The 21,134-nt window shown below is 53.3% G+C and overlaps 2 protein-coding genes across 3 annotated transcripts; one reads left to right on the forward strand and one right to left on the reverse strand.

The window, feature by feature from the left end:
- Window positions 1-259: 259 nt before the first annotated feature.
- SYT8 (synaptotagmin 8) lies at window positions 260-3,005 on the reverse strand. Its single transcript, XM_066552429.1, has 8 exons — window positions 2,900-3,005; window positions 2,378-2,535; window positions 2,150-2,248; window positions 1,771-1,938; window positions 1,411-1,578; window positions 1,099-1,216; window positions 582-715; window positions 260-493 (listed from the first exon to the last, which is right to left on the reverse strand). Exons 1-8 carry the CDS (start codon window positions 3,003-3,005, stop codon window positions 260-262), a joined length of 1,185 nt encoding a protein of 394 aa, XP_066408526.1.
- Window positions 3,006-6,866: 3,861 nt separating this feature from the next.
- On the forward strand, window positions 6,867-14,155 carry LOC136557614 (cytosolic 5'-nucleotidase 1A-like). Of its 2 annotated transcripts, XM_066551674.1 has the most exons (7): window positions 6,867-6,965; window positions 8,285-8,343; window positions 8,999-9,166; window positions 9,505-9,634; window positions 10,127-10,249; window positions 11,320-11,498; window positions 12,026-14,155. In XM_066551674.1, exons 2-7 carry the CDS (start codon window positions 8,299-8,301, stop codon window positions 12,326-12,328), a joined length of 948 nt encoding a protein of 315 aa, XP_066407771.1. In that variant the 5' UTR covers window positions 6,867-6,965; window positions 8,285-8,298; the 3' UTR covers window positions 12,329-14,155. The 2 variants fall into 2 exon arrangements, with proteins under 2 accessions (XP_066407771.1, XP_066407770.1); XM_066551673.1 differs by lacking the exon at window positions 8,285-8,343 and having other exon boundaries at window positions 6,897-6,965.
- The last annotated feature ends 6,979 nt before the right edge of the window (window positions 14,156-21,134 follow it).

Here is a 21,134-nt window from a genome sequence, read left to right on the forward strand (position 1 = left end):
GCTCGGGCACCCATGACATCCCCTCTAGCACCCTCTGCTCCATGTCCAGCCTTGCCCTGGGATGCTGAGCTGCCCTGTCCCAGGTGTAACACAGAGCAGGAGCTGCACCAGCAGCCAGATCATCTTTTGGCCAGGAGTCCCAGGCCCTTCTTTGCTGATGATGAGCTGGGATCAACATGTCCAGGGCTTGCTGAGCAGAACCCCCTCACTCCTCCACAAGCCCACCATCCTGCTCCCTGGGTGGAGGAGGAGACCCCCACTATCTGGAGTGCAGGGGCAGCTTGAGATGGGACTTCAGTCCCAGGGCTTTGTCCACCACCTCTGGGGGCTGCAGGATGTGCCACTGGGCCAGGGGCCGCCGTGGGTTGGACAGCATGTCGGACCAGTGCCGCAGCTGGTTGCCCGTGGCTCGGCAGCCCAGGAGGAGTTTGCCAATGGGCTCATTCTTGGTCACTTTGTCATGATCCCAGACGGAGATGACCACGTCCACATTCTGGGGGGGACACAAGAAAGAGGGTCAGTGGGAAGAGGTTTGCTGCAGTGGACACCTTCTCAGCCCTGGGCACTTCAGGGAAACCCACCTGGATCTGACTGAAAGGCACCTCAAAAACAAACACCTCGTTGAAGTAAGGGCTTAAGGTGTTTTTCTTCACACTTGTCCTTTTTTTCTTCCATTTCTTCCTGTTCAGTATGAGATGCACCTTGACAAAAGGATCTGAAGAGAGAGAGGGCACACCTGGCACAAGTGGCAGTTTTTGACTGAAGAGCTCAGCCACAAAACAGCTTTCCTCAGCCATTCCCAAGGAGACCACGGCATCCCACTTGTCACTCCTCATGGTGAAACAGCCACCTCAGAGCTCGCTTCCTCCTGCCAAGCTCCCTGTACAATTCAGCCATGACATCTCCTCCTGGGAGACACCTCCAGTACTGCCCAAAGCTGGAGTATCTGTGCTGGGAGTCAGCCAAGGGCTGAATATGATGGTCGCAGCAGGAAGCAGGTCTTAACACCAGGAGTTTTCAAGGCTTTGCAGCTCTAGGTGCCACCACTGAGGCCTGGGCAGGAGTAGGAAGGTCTGAGCACAAGCAGCCCCCACTGACCTGACAGTCCATCGGAGTCCATCCGCTTCAGCTGCCTGGCTTCCAGGATGAGCACGGTCAGCTTGCCAGTGCTGGGGACGTAGCGCAGAGAGAAGCAGATCTCACCCAGATGCTCTTCCTGATAGGGAGATGGCAGTAATTAGTACCAGGCAGAGGAGCAAGCTCACCTGAGGCTGGAGCAACCAGGCTGGCCCCAGGTTTCCTGAGTCTCCCCCACTCTCATGCTTGCCCTAATGGGCTTGCTTTTTGGGGTGGTGGCAAGCCAAGCAACTGCACATCCCTCCCAGCAGTTTCCCATGCACCAGGACCAACCTCCACTTTACTGGCCACCACCAGGTCACTCCACTGCTCAATGACATGCTGCAGGTCGACACTGCGCAGGGGCAGCCGGACCTCACCGATGATGTCATGCTTGGAAAAGCGATTGAAGTCATAGATCTGCATCACCAGTGTGGATTCAGACACCTCAGCCTGGGGTACCTGCAGGGGAGGACCCAAAAGCCTGGACTCACTCCTCAGGGGCAGCCCTGCCCCATGAGGGTATTCCTCTCTTACATTTCCCAGTCCTGACTGTGCAAGCATCTCCTAGAATGGAGAGGTTTTTCCCAGGGAGCAGTGTCTATGCAGCACTCTTGATGGGAACAGAAAAACATCATTTGCTTTGATTTGTACCTGGAAAGTGAAGCTCTCGTTGAAGATGGGGTTCAGGGTTTTTCGATAAACCTTGGTCTCATATCTCTTCTTCCTATCGGAGGTTAGGTAGACAATCACATACGGGTCAGATGTGCCTCCACTGTCCATGGCCTTCAGCTCAACTGCCTGCTTCACACCAACCTTCAGCTGGAGAGGAGTGAGGACAAGGTCACCGGGTGGAGAAGGATGGGGTCAGGCAGTTCAGTGGGGGCACAGTGGGAAGTGAGTGCAACAGTGAGGAACGCCTTGACACCATGCAGGCATGAGAGCTAGTGGGCTGCAGGCAGGTGGGAGCAAAGAGTGGCCATGCAAGAGCATGGCTTTTTCCCTGCTGTGCCATGGCCACGAGCATCCCCACCTCCTGCATGCGGAAGTTGTACTCCAGGGAGTACTGCAGCTTTCCTCGCCGCTTCTGCTCTACTCCAGCCCCCTCCAGGTCCTCCATCTCGGGCTGGACCTGTGGCAGAGAGCAACACTCAGCCATGTCCCTGCCATGCTGTGCTCCCATCATCCCTGGGGCTGGGCAGTGCAGCAGCAAACCCCTCAGGGGGGAGGGAGGGGGGATTGAGGGGAAGGCAGGACGCACAAGGTTGATCGTGGTGGGGTTGCTGACGGCGCACAAGCCGATTCTCTCCTTCTTCCTGGGCTTCTTCTTGGTACAGCAGCACTTGATGATGCAGATGAGGAAGAGAAGGAAGAGAATGGCCCCTGCCACAGCCACAGTGATGAGAGCCCATTTGGGTACTGGTGTGATGTTCAGGGAGTGGAATTGGATAGAAGAGTTAAAACCAAGCAAAACATACAGAGTACATTTAAACCTCTTCCTGGTCCTTCAGCATTAAGGAGTTGGACTTTCAAAATTGCCCCTAGAATCCTGGACAGGCCCCATGCAGGCAGACTGAGGCTGAAAACCATTCCCCAAATGGGTAGCAAAGATACCCTCTGCTCCTGAGGCAGTGTGGTACTACTCTGCAGTAATACCTCCCTGATGGAGCCCACTAGAAAATGGAATTTGAAGGGAGAGTGAAGTGAATACACAGCCTCAGAGTCCAGCAGCCCCAGCAGGTAATGCTGCCTGGGAGAGGAGGGCAAGAGACGCTGTACTCACATGGAATCCAGCTAAGCCAGCTGTCCAGGGAGCCTGGCCAAGCTGTGGTGGTGATGCTGGTGTGTGGGGAGGCTGTAGTCCTGCCCTTCCTGGCTGCCACTGCCATGGCTAATCTGGGGTGACCTGGGAACACAGGCAAAATTAACAGGGTGGGGATTTCCTCTCCAGTAGCACGTGTGCTGCCCGTAGCCCAGGGCTCTAATGAGAACAAACACAAATAAAATATAGAGCTCAGGGTAAGCGATTAGAGCTTGGCCACATTGACAATGAGATGTGAAATGGAGCGGGAGGGAGCTGCTGGCAGAGAGGGCTCTGTGCCAGCTGGCCCCTCCCATGCAGCCTTCCCCTTCATATCCTTGCAAGTCTGCCTGCTGAAAACGGAGAGATTGGGGTGTCCAGGGAGTTTTGAGAAGAGGTATCACTTGGCTGTAGGGGACAAAAACCAAGAGCTATTTTGTGCTGGCTCCTCCCCGACCAGGCAGAGCGAGCTGAAGGGTTTGCTCAGCTCCAGGAGAGCCCCATCATCAGCTAATACTCCTTTTTGGCTATTTTCCCTAAGGTAAGGTTGGCTCCTGGGCTTGCAACAGGGCTGGTGCCCTCGTTGCTGGTGGCAGTGCCGCCACCAGGCTGGGGCCACACCGGCTCGGCTCAGAAACTTTCTGTGAGCTCGGCCTGTGCACATGGCAACGCTGACAGAGCCTCAGGGAAGGCTTCAAATTTAAAGCAGGATGGTTTTACAGCATTGCTTTCCCCATGGCAAAGCTTTTATTCTAGCGTGAACACTTCCTCATAGCCAAATTCCTTTCGCGTCAGCGGGACAGGTGTGCCCCGAGCGGTGCTGCCCAGGGAGCAGAGGGTCTGCGGCCACCACTGCACGGGTGGGAGCTCTGTGCCTGGGGCTGCCCAGCCTCCTGCCCGGCCTGGGTCCCCGCTCAAGCAGCCAACTCCACCTCGCTCTGCCCATCCCAAGGTACTCCTTGCATGGGGATCTTCCCTGGGAGCACGAAACCACGTCTGCAGTTCCCTTCACTGAGCCTGTGAAGCCAGCAAGCACCCTTTCTTTTTCCAGCAGTGTGCTTTGCTGCTTGTGGGCAGGGGGCTGGACAGACATGGGAATTGCTGTCACCCCTGTGCTGTCATTGCTGGGACAATGAGGTGCAGGTTAAATGACTTGTCCAGGGCCACCTGGGACTTCTATGTCATTGGACACCCGCAGCATCACTCAGGTATTTTAGAGGTGCCAGGTGGCAGCTTTGGAGTAAGGGTTGGATAGGACAGCACAGGCAAGCAGGCATCCACCCAGCACACAATTAGGAGTGCCAATACATTCTGCCTGCCACAGGCTGTGTTACATTAGTCTAACATTGACCCTGGTTAACAAAAACCTTTATCCTAACCCCGAAGAATGAACTGAGCCACCACTTTGGGAACGATGGGGACAGTCCTGCTGCGGTCCGGCACAGGAGGCACAGTCTCAGTGGGCAGTCTGCTGGGAGCATTGAGCATCCATGTTCCTGGAAAAGGGGCTGGGGGAACCCTGACTCTCGCTCCCACCCTGCGCTGACTGGGTTCCCAAATCCAGACTTACCGACAAGTGTCCTTCCCAGCGTCAGCCTGCCCTCCCTGCTGCCCAGGCTCCAGTCAAGCCAGCACGTGTGGCAGGGGCATGCTGTGAGATGGGAGCCCAGGGGGCACGCAGCGGAGGGTGCAGAAGGGATGGTGGCTGCAGTGCACAGCCCAAACAGGAAAGTCTGCTTTGCCAGCTCAGGAGCCAGGTGGCCCCAGCAGCTCCGCCGGCCCCACCTCGCTGCTGACCCAAGCAGTGTTCATGCAGGCAAAAAGCCAGCGGGGAACTCCCTGCTGGACCAGGAAGCAAAACTTGCCCTCCTGCCTGCCAGAAGCTGGAGGGCATTGCTGCCCAGCTCCAGGCACTGGGAAATTGCTTCTCCAAGTTATCCCTGCAGTGATGCTGGGCTGAAATGTGTGGCTGCAGGCACTTAGCACAAGAGAATGGACACTTTCAAGGGGATGGGTTCATGACTGCATCCACCGCTGGTGAGCTCTGCCCTTGGGAAGCCCAGCTCTGCCCTTGGGAAGCCCAGCTCCTTGGCCCACAGGGCATACACTGTGTGAGGGCCTGCAAAACGTGTGTGTGGATGAACAGGAATGCTCTGCTGCAACACGGCAGGAAGGACAGACAGGACAAGGGGATACTGCTTGGGTGGTTTCATCCTCCAGCACCAACACAGAAGCACCAGGCACACAGCCAGGAGCAATTTCACAGGCTTCCATTGCATTAAATTTATGCTTGTAAACTTCTTCCCTTGCTGCCAATTCAGCAAAGTCTGCCCAAAACCTGCCTTATCGCCATGTAAATTTGGGGTGGTGTCAGAAGCAGGGAGCCATACTGCAAAACTGCCAGTGTCTAGTGGCTGAGGTAGTGATGGGACCTGTCCCAGCTCTGCCCCACCACCCTGACTCACCAGTCCTTCCAGATTTTCACATGGCCAGCAAGGCATTGCCACAACAGGTGCCTAGCCACAGGAGAGGGGCTAGGGCTGCCCTTCAGCCACCCAAAAAATAGCCACACTCACAAGGGCCTTGCACTCCTGCTGCTCAGGAAAGCACCATCTCCAGGAGCAGGAGATGCAGGAATGATGCTGCAGAAAACTTCTGGGGGAACTTTTTGCTCTAAACTGGAAGTCCCAAGGGATGCACAAGAGAAATGCAATATGGGAATGGGGGAATAGGGATATTTAAATCCTCCAGGGAAAGGGGGTCTGCATATGCACACTAAAAGCTGAGCATGTAAGTAGCCTTTTCAACAGGTGGTTTGCTAGAGACAGCTAAAAAAGAAGAGATTCAGATCTTGGGGAGAAATTCTTTACTCAGAGGGTAATGAGGCACTGGAACACGTTGCCCAAAGAAGTTGTGGCCTCATCCCTGGAAGAGTTGAAGGCCAGGTCGGATTGGACTCTGAGCAAGCTGATCTGGTGCATGGCATCCCTGCCCGGGTGGAAGGGGTTGAAACTAGATGATCCTTAGGACTCTTCCAACCAAAATCTTTCTATGATTCTATGACCTCAGTGAGACCAAGCTGCACAGGACCCTGGTGCCTTCCCACATTTTGGGAGGAGATTTGGTGATCCTGGTGATAGCCTGATGTCATGCAGGTGGACAACTGTTCAGCCTTAGTGCATGTGAGTTTGGTCTCCATTTGGTCTCCAAGGCTGGGCAGGCTGTGTACCTTGTTCCTACAGTGGGGCAAAGGAAGAGCTGCAGGATGGTCCTGGGTCCCTGAGCCGCTCTGCCCTCACCCTCTGCCCCCCACATCCCTGACACTCACAGTCTTGGACAGAAAAAGGGTGTTGAACTATCCTGGTACCATGAGCCCCACAGGGCTGGGTGCCACACAGCCTACCCAGAAAAGTAAAATCCTAGCCCCAAAATCAACCTTGCTCAGGACAGCATGTGAGACATGGCTTTCAGAAAATTAGGGAAAAGAGACCAAAAATCATTACAGTAAAATTGCAAACGTGCTGCACCCAGCCACGCTCTGCACCTGCCTCTGCTCCCCGCATCCCTGCATCTGCCCCCAGTCACTATGGACCAGGTACCCCTATTTTTTTCCGTCAAAAATACAACCATTCAGGGGCTGGAAAATGAGAGGACTGGAGGCACGCTATAAACACTCCAGTTGCAGAAATAAGACATCACGGCTTGTGGACCGCGATCAGCCACTGAGCACAAGCGCCGAGAGAGCTGCGGAGGCGGGAACAGCGCCGAGTGCCCTCCCCAGGGTGACCGCGGCCGCGTCCGAAGCCAGGCGCAGGTGACCGTGATCCTCTGCAATGCCAGCCGGGAAATGCAGTCTGGCCCGGGCAGGACGCCAACCAGCTGGCTGCCTACAAATCCCAGCGCGCCGGGGAGCGGATCTGCGCCCATCCCGGCTCCTGCCCGCTTCCTGCAGCGCGGCAGGGGGAAATATAAACAGCGGGACACGGCCGGGATGCTGCTGCGGGACGGGCCGGGCCGGGCCGAGCCGGGAGCAGAGGCAGCGCTCAGGGTGAGTGAGTGTGCGCTTTTCTCTCCGGCAGAACCCTGTCTGTGTGCAGGGGGTAACATCTGCTCCCTGCTAGGCAGCCGTAGGAAGAGCTGCGGGGACCAGCAGCGCCCGCCTGGAAGGCTTTCCTGCGGTCTGGCAGCGAGACGTGTGCCCGTGCGGATCCGGGTGTCTGGGTGCGAACAGCGCTGCGGGCTGTTGGGGCAGGCAGATGGAAAGGAGAAGTCGGGCTTGGTTTGCAGTGCTTGGAAGAGCGAAGCAGAAATTAGAGGTGGATTCTCCCACCAGGAAGGGCTGCTCAGCTCCGTTACCCCTTTGCATTTAGTTTTGACTTTCAGAGAATACTTGGCTGAGATTATGTCGGAGGAAAGCTCCTGCCTGCGCTGGGCTGGTGTTTGCCACCCTCTCTGGGAGGAGACCCCTTCCCAGCATGGGGCAGGGGGTGGAGGAAGCAGAGGGATGCTCAGCATCTCCTGGCTTTCCAGGCAGCTCTGGCTGGGGTAGTAGCCCTGCTGCAGGACTTTCTACTCCTGGGGCAGTTGGGGAGTGCACATGGAAGCTCTGAGCCCCCCATAGCAAGGCTGTGGCTCTCACGGCTGGCATCAGCCAGTGGTGCCTACTGGCCCAGGCAACATTTTTCAGTCCCTGAACAATAAACATTAATTAAATAAAACTGGGGTACAAGACAGGTCTCTGTAGAAACCCTGACTTGTCCTTTACACTGCATGTTGGCTTTGCTCTTTGCTTGCCCAGCCCCCCAGTACAGTAATCGGCTAGGGCCTTACTGGCTCACAGGGCTGTGGAGGGGCAGACCAACCCCATCGAAGGGGTCTCAGCCTTTATCCAAGCCCTCACCACACTCTTCTACTTACTCCGGCTTTTTACAGCTGCAAATGAGCTGCTGATGCAGTGAACTCTTTCATTTGTAAATGCAAATTCACCATTCAAGCAAAAGTGGCAAAAAAGGCAACAAGGATGTGAACTAGAAACCTACTTGGGCTTTTAAAGACAGCCTTATTTTGTTTGGAAAAGAGCTACACAACAGCTTTCAGCAGTTCCACACAGAGAAAAATACTCTTTGAGAAAAACAGAAGTAAAAATAAAATAGTGATCTGTGTTTGAAAAGCCATTTTTCCATCACATTTAATTGGAGCTATTAGAACAGTTTTTCTCAGAGCAACGCTGCTGTCAGGAGAAACAGGTTCATTTGGGCTGCTATGCTTGGTGTGTAGGATGTTTCCTGTCTCCTTTCCCCTCTCAAGAATGACTATAGATTGATTACATTATAATCTGTAGGTTTAATTTTGTATTTTCTCTTAAAGGCTGAGAGTTGAAGATGGCAGAGCTGGAAAGCACAGTCATAAACACCAATGTAAAACAGGTAAAAGGGCTGTCCATTACAAAACACACATCCTGTATTTCCAAACCAAGCCTTGAAATGCCACCACAGAAGGGAACACACCACAACCCAGAACTGTGGTGGCCTGAATTGCTTGTGCCTGGGTTTCAGCAGAAGTGGCTGTCCCAGGGCTGCTGGGCTCTTGTTCCCAGTGAAGTTCATGTGATTTCCAGTTGCTTGGACTGGACAGGTACATTTGCTCACACTTAAATTTTGGAGCAGCCAGGGAGAAAGCAGCAGCTTCTCTACATACACAGAGATTTTATTCAGCTGTCCAGAACAGACACAAACAAAGGGTAGTACCACCATTATGTGCAAAGAAACCCAGCACAAACAGATGACTGTGGCTGTGCTGGCCCCACAAAGAACAAAATTATGGAGCAATCCCCTCTGTGTGAGCTGTCCTTGGAGCATGTGGCACTTATCAGACAGGTTAGGGTTTCACAACTGCCAGCCCCATCTTCGGTGGCCTGAAGATGAAGACAGGGTGTGGTACCTCTGGCATCAGGAACCGTGACACGGAGGTGATACCTCCAGCACCCAACCCCACCACTCTGGTTGGTGCCCCCTGCTCACTCCATCTCCCTGAGCTCCTTCTCTGCTGTCCCCTGACTTCTCTTTCCTCCCTGTCCTGCAGAAAGACCCCAGCACAGCACTGGTCGTTGCTGTGACCACCAGAGCCATCTTCAACCTGGAGGAGGAGCACAAGCTCTACCTGGAGAAGGGCAAGGAGGAGTACACAAGGCACCAGCAGGCCAACCAGGACAAGCCCTTGCCACCAGGCACAGCCTTTGCCTTCATCCAGGTGAGCCCCACACCTGGCATGGGGCACATGCAGACACTCACAGGATGGGGTGAAAGCTCAGCTTCCCCAGCTTTAAATCTCAACTCCCATCACAGGGTTTGTCACATCATCAACCTGTGCTGATCTCTTGGCCTCATTGCAGGGCACTGAGACCTGTTCTCCTGACCAGTCCATCTCCTCCTGGCTTTTCCAGGATGGTTGCTCTGTCTGGCTCTCCATAACATGCCAGCCTTGCCGTAGCTGACAGATGCAGCACAAACCACTAACCGTAACTGCACAAGAACCCCTGCACAGGTACTGCAGTCATGCCTCTTTAAAAGAGTCCCATCTCCTCCCAGGCAGTGCAGTATGTTAACAAGAAGATCCTGGAGAGCAACCCAGCAGAGAGGGACCTCTTAGACATCCTGGTGCTCTCCAACAACAGCCCAGAGAGCGGCATGCGCATCATCAACAGCGCCAAGCACTACGGTAAGGGGGACCCATCCCTGGCTGTGTCTGAGAGGCTGCACAGCAGATCAGGCACCACAGTGGATCATCAGTGGCAAAGAGAGCCAGGGGATACAAGGGGAAGGGGTTCTCTTGGACCCCAGCTCCCCTCAGCCATATCTTTTACACCAGGAAGTTGCAGCATTTTGAACGGCCTGGGCATGTTCAGGCAGGTACTGAAAATAAAAAAAGTTTAAAAAAGCCACCCTAAATCCCAGAGCACTGTCAGGAGGAATGCTCATTTAAGAGAGGGATGGAGCGAATATTTACATGCACTCTGCAGTTTTATAGGAGCAACAACAGGTCAAGAAGATGCAGCAAGAACACAGGCAGGTTCCCCATACATCACTGGGAAATTCATTGCCCTGAGCTCTTGCAGAAAAGCACACCGATACCCAGGAAGGGAGGGACCAGGGAGGGGCTGTGAGGAAGATATTGCTCCATAAGATTTCACTCACATCCCTTGTCCTGAAGGCCTGGAGATCTCCAAGTTCTGCTTCGTCAGTGATGAGGACTCCACGCAGTACCTGAAGTCCCACGGCGTCAAGCTGTTCCTCTCAGCTGACAGGACAGATGTCTGCAACGCCCTCCGGAGAGGTACGTTCTCCCCTCCATCCCATGGCCCCAAACCCACCACACTTTTTCCAAGCAGCTCAGTAGCAAGAGACAACACCAGAGCCTGTGATTTCACAGGGACAAGGGGTGAATGGCACATTGATTACCAGTACAGTCCTGAACAGTTCAGTTTCCTTTTCTGTCCTTACCAGTAGCCTGCAAACACACCAGGCTTGCTCAGATGCCCTCACAAGTCACTGAGTGCATTATGCATCATTTTGAGCACAGCTCTGCCATGGGCTGGTCATTCCCTGCCTGACATTTAAGCCTTTCTAACCAAAAATGCAATTCTATTCATCAGTGAGGGTTTATCAGCGATTCCCAGGGCTTTGTGAGGATGCCACAGAAATTTACTGTCTTGGTACATGCAGAGTTTCTGTGTGCTCAGTAAGCACGTGTCTGCCCTCAAGCAGAGGAAGTGCAGTCTCCCCAACTCCTCTAATGGGGTTAATCACCTTCTTATTAATTCACTTGGATATGAGCATATCAGCTGGCCACCGTCCTTCAAGGTCAGGAGCAAGCCATCTGCAGCCTGGACTTTCCTTCACCACACAGCACATTCCTGGAACCTCCTTGAGAGAATCATTGCCCTGACAAGTGTCTCCCATCTGGGAGCCTGGGTCCACATATGAGGCTGGGCAGGGAGCAGCTTGTAGGAAGAGACTATAATTAGGCCAATTACCACAATCAATGGAGATGCCAGCCCATATTATTCACATCACAGTGTGCTAAGTCTGGGCATTAAAGATTGAGGCTTGGCAGGGTGAGCAAGCACCAGGAGGAGGTCTGCTCATGCCTTGACAACCACCCACCATCTCTTACCACACTTCAGTATCTGCCCAGACCTCGGTTTCTGATCAGCAGCACTTTCTCAGGGGATAACAGAGCCATGGAAATGCTGGGCTGACTCCCCCAGAAAGCTCCCTGACTTGGAGGCCCTGGCATGGTGATGTGGGTCAGGGCTGCAGCAGATGCGTGGGGAGCAGCTGGCTGTGCATGGGGTGCCCCAGGGAGGGCTGTCCCTCCTGACCCCAGCTTTCTCTGCCTCACAGGGGTCTCAGCGGCGCTCGTCTTCCAGCAAGAGGTGCAGGCCCCCAGCACTCCACTCCGCGTGGCGTTTGACGGGGACGCCGTGCTCTTCTCGGACGAGACAGACCGGATCTTCCAGGAGCAGGGCCTGGAGGGGGCACTGCAGTACGAGCGGGCCATGGAGGCCGTCCCCATAGGAGAGGTGAGCGTGCCACCTCACTTCCATGGGCACCCACAGGCTCTGCCGTCTCCCCTTCTAGGGCTTTGGCATGAACAGTCACAAAAGCAGAAATCCTCACAGAGTCCCTATGCATCCACTACTCAGTCCCTGGTGTGGGCCTGATCTGGAGTCTCACTGGAAATGGATCTGTTATCTCCTGTAAATAAGCCCTAAATATCTAGGATTGTGGCTAATCCAAACACCACCTATTGTAGGCTGTGACCTCTTGCTGTCCAAGTCCCTGCAGGACTCAGACCCAGAGGCACTGCTTGCTGGGATGTACCTTGCTGGTCACTTTGGGATTGGGATGAGCACCACAAGGCTCGCCTTCCTCCCAGGGACCACAGTGCACATCCCCAGTCCCAGCATTGCCCGGTCCTGGAGCCCACAGGCATTGTGTGCTCTGCAGAGCCCTGAGAAAGCCTGAGGGAGGAACAAGTGGCTTGTACAGGCAGAGCAGGTGTTTCCTTATTTCCCACACACTCCCAACTGTCTTGCTGTCCTTCCAGGGTCCCCTGAAGGCTTTTGCCATGCACCTCGGGAAGATGCGTAAGAAGTTTGGCCAGGGAGAGTCCCCCATCCGCACCTACCTGGTGACAGCGCGCAGCGGCCGGGACATGGGCGTGCGAGCCATCAAAACGCTCCGGGAATGGGGTCTGCCCATCGACGAGGCTTTCTTCATGGATGGGGCTCCCAAAGGCCCCATCCTCGCCCAGATCCAGCCTCACATTTTCTTTGATGATGGGCTTCATAACATCCAAGGGGCCCAGAATGTGGGGGTACCCTCTGCCTGGGTCCCCTCCTGCTGCTGATGGGCTGCAGGCCAGCAGTCCTCCCTCCCAGCAACACGGGACTGGGTCAGTTGGAGGCAAAACTTCTGGTGGAGAAGGAAAGATCTAATGTGCAGCAAGCAAATCTCAGGGAAAGGGAACGAGAGCATGGACTCCCATGCAAAGCTTGATGAATATTTCTGCTCCTCATAAGAGGTTTTTTACGTCTTAGGATAAAGCCAAAAGACACAACTGCTCCAGGATGGGAGGACACCTTTGCTCTGACACTGAGGACTACACCTACCTGCCATGTAGGACCTGGGGACTTTTCTCAAATTAGTGAAGCTAATGCCATACACAGAAGATGAAAGGAGCAAGAAAAAAAATGCTAGTTTTGGCTGTGCTCAGACTGTCCCCAAGATTGAGCAACACAGGAAGGACATCAGCCTGTTGAGCTGAGTCCAGAAGAGGCAGACCAAGATGATTAAAGGGATTGAGCACCTCTCCTGTGAGGAAAGGCTGAGAGAATTGGGATTGTTCAGCCTGGAAAAGAGAAGGCTTCAGGGTAACCTCACTGCGGCCTTCCAGGACCCGAAGCGAATGTACAGGAAAGATGGGGAGGGATTATTTACAAAAGCATGTAGTGACAGGACAAGGGGGAATGGCTTCAAACTGAACAAAGGCAGGTTAGATCAGATATTAGGCACAAATTCTTTTCTGTGAGGGTGATGAGGCACTGAAATAGGTTGCCCAGGGAAGTTGTGGATGCTCCATCTTTGGGAGTATCAAAAGTCAGGTTGGATGGAGCTCTGAGTAATCTGGTCTAGTGAAAGGTGTCCCTGTTCACACTAGGGTGGCTGAAACTGGCTGATCTTTAAGGTCTCTTCCAACTCAAACCATTCTATTCTTCTATTATTCTATTATTTATTCCCACCTGCCTAAAGAGCTCTCAAGACTGTCCCTCACTGGACACACTCATCTTGGTTTCCTGAGGAGAGTGATGTGCTAGTGAGTGCTTCAGGCAGCTCCAGCCAAACTCAGAAGAGGGAGAAAGACTTCAAAACTGTAAAGGACCTACAAACCTTTTAGAAATGGGTGAATAGGTTGAAGAAAGAAAGCCCAAGATATTCCTCCTCCTAAAAGAGATTCTAGCACAAGACAGCTTTCCATAGACATGCATACTGCCCAGAGTGCTTTTAGGAGACAGAGACGTGGGACACTCAGCTCCTGGAGCTGCAAGACAGGGACAAGGCTACAGCCCAGCACTGAGGTCCCACCAGGAGAGGGCACTGGAGATAGGCTGCCTGCAGCACAAGCCATGGAGGGGCCCGGGCTGCAGACCGGCACTACGGGGGCTGGGGCAGGACTGGGAACTGTGGCCAACCTTAAATGGATCTCCAGAGCTGTGGGTGGAGGGCATGGGTGGGGGTCTCAGGAGCAACTGCTCCTTGCACATGGGGTACCTGGTGTGCTCGGTTACCCTGCTTGACATCACACCACACCCCAAACAGGGATGCCTCTCCTCTGGCAGTTTGGACTCAGTTCTTAATTTTCCTGGGGAACAAGGAATCTGCGAGGTTCACCTGCAGGTTTCTTTCCCCAGGGCTGGATGTGAGTTGCCACTAGAGGCCACTGTGCTGCCTGGGGACATGGCACCTCAAATCCCTGCCAGCTATCCAGAAACGCCTTGTTAAAAAACACAATCTGGCTGCTCAGGCGTCAGCGGGATTATGGGCAAGGAGATAAAGACAATGCTGGCTTGGTTGTTTTAACCTCAGTGTAATCAGAAAATAATTCTTTTAAAGGCTTCACAAGTGTTACTCTCACCAAAGCTTATTTCCCCCCCCCCAATAAATAAATAAACAAGCATCCCAGTGTGAGTGCTTGTTCCTCATGCCTGTGTCTAGCAGTGTGGGAGGAAGGGTGGGATAACTCAGTGCTCCTTTACATACATTTATTTACTTATCAGGTGTTTGGCATGTTCATCAAAATGGCTTAAACACACAAGAAACCTTCAGTGGGCTTTGGATTAGGTGCCTGAATGTCGTCTTGTATCTGTCTCCAAGCTCAGTCCTGCTACCTTGAGCATGGGATTCTGCACTTCTTGCCTTAGCAAGGGCAGCTGCTGGCCCTGACATGCCACTGGCAGAGGTCCTGTCCCTGCCTTTGTGGCCACTGTTTGGGTCCAAACTCAGGGTTGCTAAGGCAGGGCAGGGATGCCCATGTGCACAGATTTGATAGGAAGCCACCTCCAAAGAAGCAAAGCCTGGCAGGATCTTGGCACCAGCCGTCTGGCCCATGGCCCTTTTGCTCAGTGCAGATGCTGAAATTAGATGTTTCGAGGTAGCAACATCAACAACATCAGCCACTCATCATTCGCTAATAATGCTAAGCAGCCGTCAGCTGAACAAACATTAATTACAGGATGCTCCAAACATGCTCAGTAAGCAGGTGCAGATATTTGTCCCACTTTTGTGCAGGTCAGATACCACTGGGCTCAGTGCCGGGATCCAAGCCCCCACCTCCCACCCTGCCTGCCACACACAGCCAGCTGCTTCCATGGCAGCTGCTGCTGGGGACACGGACCCAGTGCTGGAGGTGACTGTGGGCATCTTCCACCACCCTGACCCATCACATTTGCTGATGCCTGGACAGGGCCAGCAGGAGCTTGGTCACCACCTTGGGCAAGAGGAAATTAGCTGAGTCAAGGGTGGTGGGGAAGGCCCACGTGAGCCACTGTAGTGTGTGGGATGCTAGGGCAGCGGGAAAGCGCCACATGCCTTCTTCCAGCACTGTCAGCACAGTGGGGGATGACAGGGCAAAACATGCCCAAAATAGGAAAAAAGGAAGGAAACTCGGGACTTGTGGGGTTGCATCATATAGGGCCAAGTACAGCTATTTCAGGCCATAGTTCAACCTTGTAGCATCAAAACTGCCCTTATTGCCCTGCTCCAATGATGTGCCATCAAAAACACCCTCTGTCAAGGACTGCTGCAGCTTCATGCCCTGCTGCAAGGACAAACTTGCTGTTTCTGTCTTAGAGGCTGCTGTAATAAGTTCATTTATGCTTAGGATGCTCCTCAGGTTTTGGCTTTCTGAGGCATCTTAAGCTCCCTCCTTCAAGGCATTGCTGATGCTCCAAGGTCTTGTGCCGCTGCTGCAACCTGAAGAGGGTTTAGCTGCTGGGGCTGGTCATGGCATGCTTCTCTGATACCCATCTCAGGTTTCACTGGCCTCGTCAAGGCAGGAGCAGACCACAGTGCCATGTCACCACCACAGATAGGCTCCCTCTAAACCCTGCTGGGTTTCATACCTTTCCACTCCAGGCAGAGAAGTGCACAGGGGGCTCTGAGGACCTGCACTTGATTCTGACCATTGCTTTCCAACAACCCTGCACAACCCCAGCCAAAGCTGCCTGGTGTCTGGGCTCCCCTCTGAGACACCCTCGTGGTCCAGAAAAGGAAGTGGGCCCCTACTCCTCTCAGCCACAGGCAGGGCAGCTGCCTCCTCTGCAGGGCCCAGTTCTGCCAGCGATGCCAAACAAGTGGCCCTTGTTTCAGGGTGGAGCGCGTGACCCCAGGGATCAGAGGCTGCAGCTGGTTGGCCTTGAGGAGTTATGGGAGACCTTTGCCCAGGACCGTGCCCTTAATCCCTCCCTCACTGCAGCAGTCAATTTAGGGTTGCAATGCTAAAAACAAAACAACTCAGTGCTAAGCAAGAGAAAGGGTTTTATGAAATGATGGTACTGCAGGGAGGGAAGATTGACGTGTATTTATCTGCTAACAGAGATCTGCAGTGGCAGTGTCCGAGCTGTTCAGCTTCATTGACTCCTGGCTGCAGAGGGAGAGGATGCTGGAGGCTGCAGGACCTGGGTGCAGCTGCAGTGTCTGCCAAGGATGCTCCCACACCTCCCTAACCTAAAAGCACCTTTGATCATGAGCACTGAGCAAGGCATCTTTAGATTTTTGACCATAACCTTAACCCTAAGTCACCCTGGTGGCAGTGTACCTTGAGAAACACTCAGGACTTCTCAGCCAGAGAGGCCAAGATGCCACGTCCCACGCTGCAAAAAATTATTAACAGGCTGTCGTGCATGTAGAAGGTCATAGAGAGGGTGTGCAAAGCCACAGACTGTGTTTGCCAACGTGCTTAAAACTGGTTTCAAGATCTTAACCCCAGGCAGTCACACTTAAAATAGTGGCTGTGGTGGCAAGTAAAGATGGAGCTTAGCAGAAAGGTGACAATAAATTAGAATTCAGAGCCTTTGTGGAAATATTGACACAGCAGAAACTGCCCCAGGAGGTCCAGATTGATTTACCAAATAACCATTGAGAGCTGGTTGCTCCCACTCCAAGAAAACACATTGCAACTTTTAAGCTGATTCTTGGGTTGCAATGGGGTGTTGACCCTCATCTTTCTGACCTCACACTCCTCTCAGGATCAGGAGTGTCAATTGCTTCAGTGTTTTGTTATGTGGAAGAGACATGATTGTAAAAATGATGGTCATCTTAGGGCAGCTTCTGCTGGAAACTAAAGGAAATAATTAAATGACATCTAGTGCTGGCAAATGAAATGAAATGTGTGCTTGGACATGGCTGGAGGCACTTCTCTGCATCATGATGGAAAGCCCACCAGCATGCCAATACCCCCTGTCCCAAGTCAGGCTTACATGGGGGACAGAAGCAGGAATTGCCCAAGATGGTGATAAGGTGAGTTGGGTCCCTGTGTTCTCCATCACATCCTGGCGTGGGTGGGGATGAATCAATACCATCATTGTCACTTATCACCCCATCCTGTCAGCCACGGGTCACGCTGCCTTGCTGCCAGGGTCTACCACGATTGTTGTTGCCCGTCCCTCGCAATTTCAGCCTGCTGCAAAATAACTCAGGTGAGGCAAACAACATGAGATCCCTGCCCTGAGGAGCAGACAGGGCCTGCAGCCAGGGAGAGGCAGGTCTCCTCCTCCCCAAGGTGGGTGCCAGGTGTGTCACTAGCCATGGGGGAGGATGGGCCAGGGGATGATGAAGAACATCCAACGCCGAGCGGGGTCAGGAGCGGGCAGGTGGTGTGGGGGTGGCAAGGATTTGGGCAGGGCCACGAAATGCGTGGGACACAGGGACAGGCGATGTCAAGCTTGGCAGCAGCCCACTGAGACAGGGTAATGTGTAAGTAAACTCTAGTGAAGACACCAGAGCAGCTCAGAATCTTAAAGACAGTAAATATATTTCACTTATGAAATCCTTTCTGGGTTTTGTTTTTAAATAGCTAAAAAAGATGGAAGAGCAAGATGTGATGAAAACACTCCATGCTTGAAGGCTGCTGCAAATGGCCCTGATGAGGAGGGAGCCATGCTCAGGGCTCCTGCCTGTTATGACATCCAGTTGTGTCACACGGCCACCAGTGAGCCACCCTCACCTGCCAGCAGGATCACGGTTTGCAGCGTGAGGGACACCAAAGGAAAAAATACCAGCCTTGGCCTTCCGCAACTCCACTTAGCATTTCCCCTAGGTCACTGCAGCCCATGATGGCAGCCAGAACATGTTTCAGCAGGCTGCTGGCCAGCTGTGCCTCCAAGCCAGCCCCAGCCAGCCAGCATGAATGGACTGGGGATTGCCACCACCCGTGATGCCAAGAACACCTTCCCCAGTGCCCGCAGCACTGGGACACAATGGCCAGGGCTGCATGAGTCACCTTGTTGTGCTCAGTGCAACCCCTCCTCTGCTCCCAGGTTTCCCACCACCCAGAGCTGCTACTAAACCACCATTTAGTCTTGCTTTTGTGGGTGTTACCCTGAAAAAGGGTGTAGTTTGGGATGTGCCAGCGCCACTGCAAAACGCACCCTCACCTTGTGAATTGTACATCAGTTTAGGAAATGGTGTAAGGAGTGGGTGAAGTCCTGGCACCATGCCGGGAAAAAGTTACTACTGCTTCTCTTGGGATCTCAGGGATGGTGAATCAGGCTCCACTAATGAGCTGCATCCAGCACCTTCACACCAGCACCAGCAGAGACAGGCTGCTTGAAACCAGACTTGCCCAGGCTTGTGCACCCGTAGGCTCTGCTCAGCTCAGACAGGAGACTGGTTTTCTTTCCTTTTAGCAACGAGCTTCAAAATCAGAAATGCATTTTCTTGAATTTGAAGACGCCCTCTAAAAATCCCACCCACAGCTGAGCAAAAAAATAATCTTCATCTCTGAGCTGAAGCTTTCCTTGTCCTGTAGGTCATTGTAGTTCACAACATTGGTGCTGCTGTGATAAATAAATTTAGGGAAAAAACACTGAGGAAAGGGTGAAGGCAAACACACAGCCACTTGTAAGGACAAAGAGACCACTGCAGCAACCCTGGCAGAGGTCTGCCAAACTGCAAATGGGAGACCTGCTAGAGCCCCCCAAAAATAAGGCATTTGAAACTGAACATGAGCCAGTGTGCTCCTGTGGCCAAGGAAACCAGTGGCATCCTGGCCTGTATCAAAAATAGTGTGGCCAGCAGGGTTAGGGCAATGATTGTCCCTCTGTACTGGTGCCGGTGAGGCTGCACCTCGAGTCCTGTGCCCAGTTCTGGGCCCCTCACTACAAGAAAGTCATTGAGGTGCTGAAGCATGTCCAGAGAAGGGCAATGGATCTGGTGAAGTGTCTGGTGCAGAAGTCCTATGAGGAGAGGCTGAGGGAGCTGGGGGTGTTTAGTGTGGAGAAAAGGAGGCTCAGGAGAGACTTCATCACTCTCTACAACTGCTTGAAAGGGGATTGCAGTGAGGTGGGAGCTTGTTTTCCCAGGTAACAGATGACAGGATGAGAGAAAATGGCCTCAAGTTGTGCCAGAGGAGCTTTAGACTGGATATTGGAAAAAATTATTCCCTGAAATCAGGCATTGGAACAGACTGGTCAGAGAAATGGTGGAATCACTATCGCTGAAGGCATTTAAAAGCCATGCAAATGTGTTATTTAGGGACATGGTTTAGTGGGGGACTTGGCAGTGCTGGGTTGCTGGTTGGACTCGAAGATCTTAAGGGTCTTTTCCAACCTTAAGGATTCTATGTTTATAAACTAAGCTGCATCAGGTCCCTGCCTGTGGAGCAAAGGGCAGATGGGACAACCAGGTGTCACTTGCAGAGGAGACCCCAACCTCCCAGAGCTGGGGTGCCCTTCCCAACTGGAGCTATTGGAGCTTAGTCATTTGACCCCACCTTGGGAATCCTCTCAAGCAGGCAGGGAGGTTGCAAAAGCATGGCCGGGCCCCAGGGGCGTGTCACCCCACACCCACAGCTGGGGCTGCAGGGGAAGATGCGCTGGTTCACCCCTGGAGCCACAGGGGATGCAGGGCGCTAGGGAGACGGAGCAGCAAGGAAAGGGGTTCATCCACTGTGACAAAAATAGGAGTGAGGAGAGATAGACTCCTCCATTGTGTCTCACACGTTCTCTAGATACCTCAGCCGTGGCATTCCCTGTTTGCTCCACAAACAAGGAAAAGTGTGCAAAAAACCCTAAGCCCAGGCTCGTGCTACTCTATCTTTTTAAGATAATATGGTGCAACTTTCACAGTCCCAGCCTTTAAATACCCAGACGCGGTCCCAGCTCCTGGTTAAACATACTCACTATACTTCTTAAGGCTTTAACATCAGGGCAAACATTCCACAGAGGTGCTGAGGGAGCCTGAAAGCAGAAATCCTGTCTCCTTGCTGGAGCCACTGGCCTCCCAGCATGCAGGCACTGCAGTGTCAGCTCCAAAACTACTGGTGCCAAGGGACAGAGACAGGTTAAAAACTCGGGGGATAAGACCCCCAGTCCCTTCCCATCCTGCAAGCACCCAGGAAAGGATCACTACTGTAATATTCCCTGACACAGCCCCATTCTCCTTTTTTCCCATTAAACCATTGGAAACATGGGACATGTAAGTCACTTAGAACAGTTCAAAAAGCAGCAAGCCTCTCGTACTGGTATGAGAGCAGTCCCAGATGAGGAACAAGCCCTGCTACCAGGAAGCTCAAGCTAAGGCTCATTCATAACAGGAAAGCTTGCCTCTAATCTCCTGGAATCAAAGAAACAGACAAAGCCTGGGTCCAGAGTTCTTTGCCGAAGCACTTTGCTGTGTGATGGTACGTGACTAGTATGCTGTACTCACTGGCCCATCCCTGCACTCTGGAGCCCACTCCATAGCCATGGGATTCTAGCAGAGACTGGCCAGACTGGAAACACTTGAGGAGGAGCTACCATAGGTGCCCCAGCCTGGAGGCCAAGGTGCAGGTTTTCTGGCCAGCTACAGTTTCCCAGCCACTTCAAAGAGAAGGGAGGAGGACTGGTACTTCACTTGCTCTGCCACAGGCTCCAGGAAAGCCTATAAGGGACGTAGGGGAGGCCTGGGCCTGGCATCAGGGCTGTCCTTTTTGTCTGCAAAGCACATTTGTAAAGGGGTTTAGAGCCCTTCGTGATGGTGGGTTTGCTTGGATGGGGCCACGGTGGGGCTGGTTTATGTCTGACCCACTCCTGCCCACGAGCATCCAGGGGGATGAGAGGAGGGGACCTGTGAGCTGGAGCCCGCAGCAGCAGCAGCAGCAGCAGCAGCAGCAGCGATGCCTCTGGGGTCAGGCTGCCGGTGCTGCAGACCCGCTATGCCTTGGCCCCTTGCCTGAATGAGCCACACGGGATTTTGCTGAGTCATGCAGTGCCTCAGGGCCAGGAGGGCAATGGGTTTTGCTGACTCATGGTCAGTGGCATTCAGCTTGACCACACACCTGCAGGGCCAGGAGGGAAGCAGGTGCTGGCCAAAATAACGGGACCCACCAGGTTCAACCAATGTGTCCAGCGATCACTCCAGAAATCCTCATCCCAATGGCAGCTGTGCCCCACAGGCAG

Source organism: Molothrus aeneus, chromosome 6 (assembly GCF_037042795.1).
Source record: "Molothrus aeneus isolate 106 chromosome 6, BPBGC_Maene_1.0, whole genome shotgun sequence".
Classification (NCBI taxonomy): Eukaryota; Metazoa; Chordata; class Aves; order Passeriformes; family Icteridae; genus Molothrus; species Molothrus aeneus.

Coding starts and splice junctions, on each gene's coding strand:
- SYT8 (XM_066552429.1), bottom strand. CDS start 3,005: ATGGCAGTGGCAGCCAGGAAGGGCAGGACTACAGCCTCCCCACACACC. Junction 2,536..2,899: donor CTGGCTTAGCTGGATTCCAT/GTGAGTACAGCG, acceptor ACATCACACCAG/TACCCAAATGGGCTCTCATC. Junction 716..1,098: donor GGACTCCGATGGACTGTCAG/GTCAGTGGGGGC, acceptor CTCTCTCTTCAG/ATCCTTTTGTCAAGGTGCAT.
- LOC136557614 (XM_066551673.1), top strand. CDS start 6,909: ATGCTGCTGCGGGACGGGCCGGGCCGGGCCGAGCCGGGAGCAGAGGCA. Junction 10,250..11,319: donor CTGCAACGCCCTCCGGAGAG/GTACGTTCTCCC, acceptor TCTGCCTCACAG/GGGTCTCAGCGGCGCTCGTC. Junction 11,499..12,025: donor AGGCCGTCCCCATAGGAGAG/GTGAGCGTGCCA, acceptor CTGTCCTTCCAG/GGTCCCCTGAAGGCTTTTGC.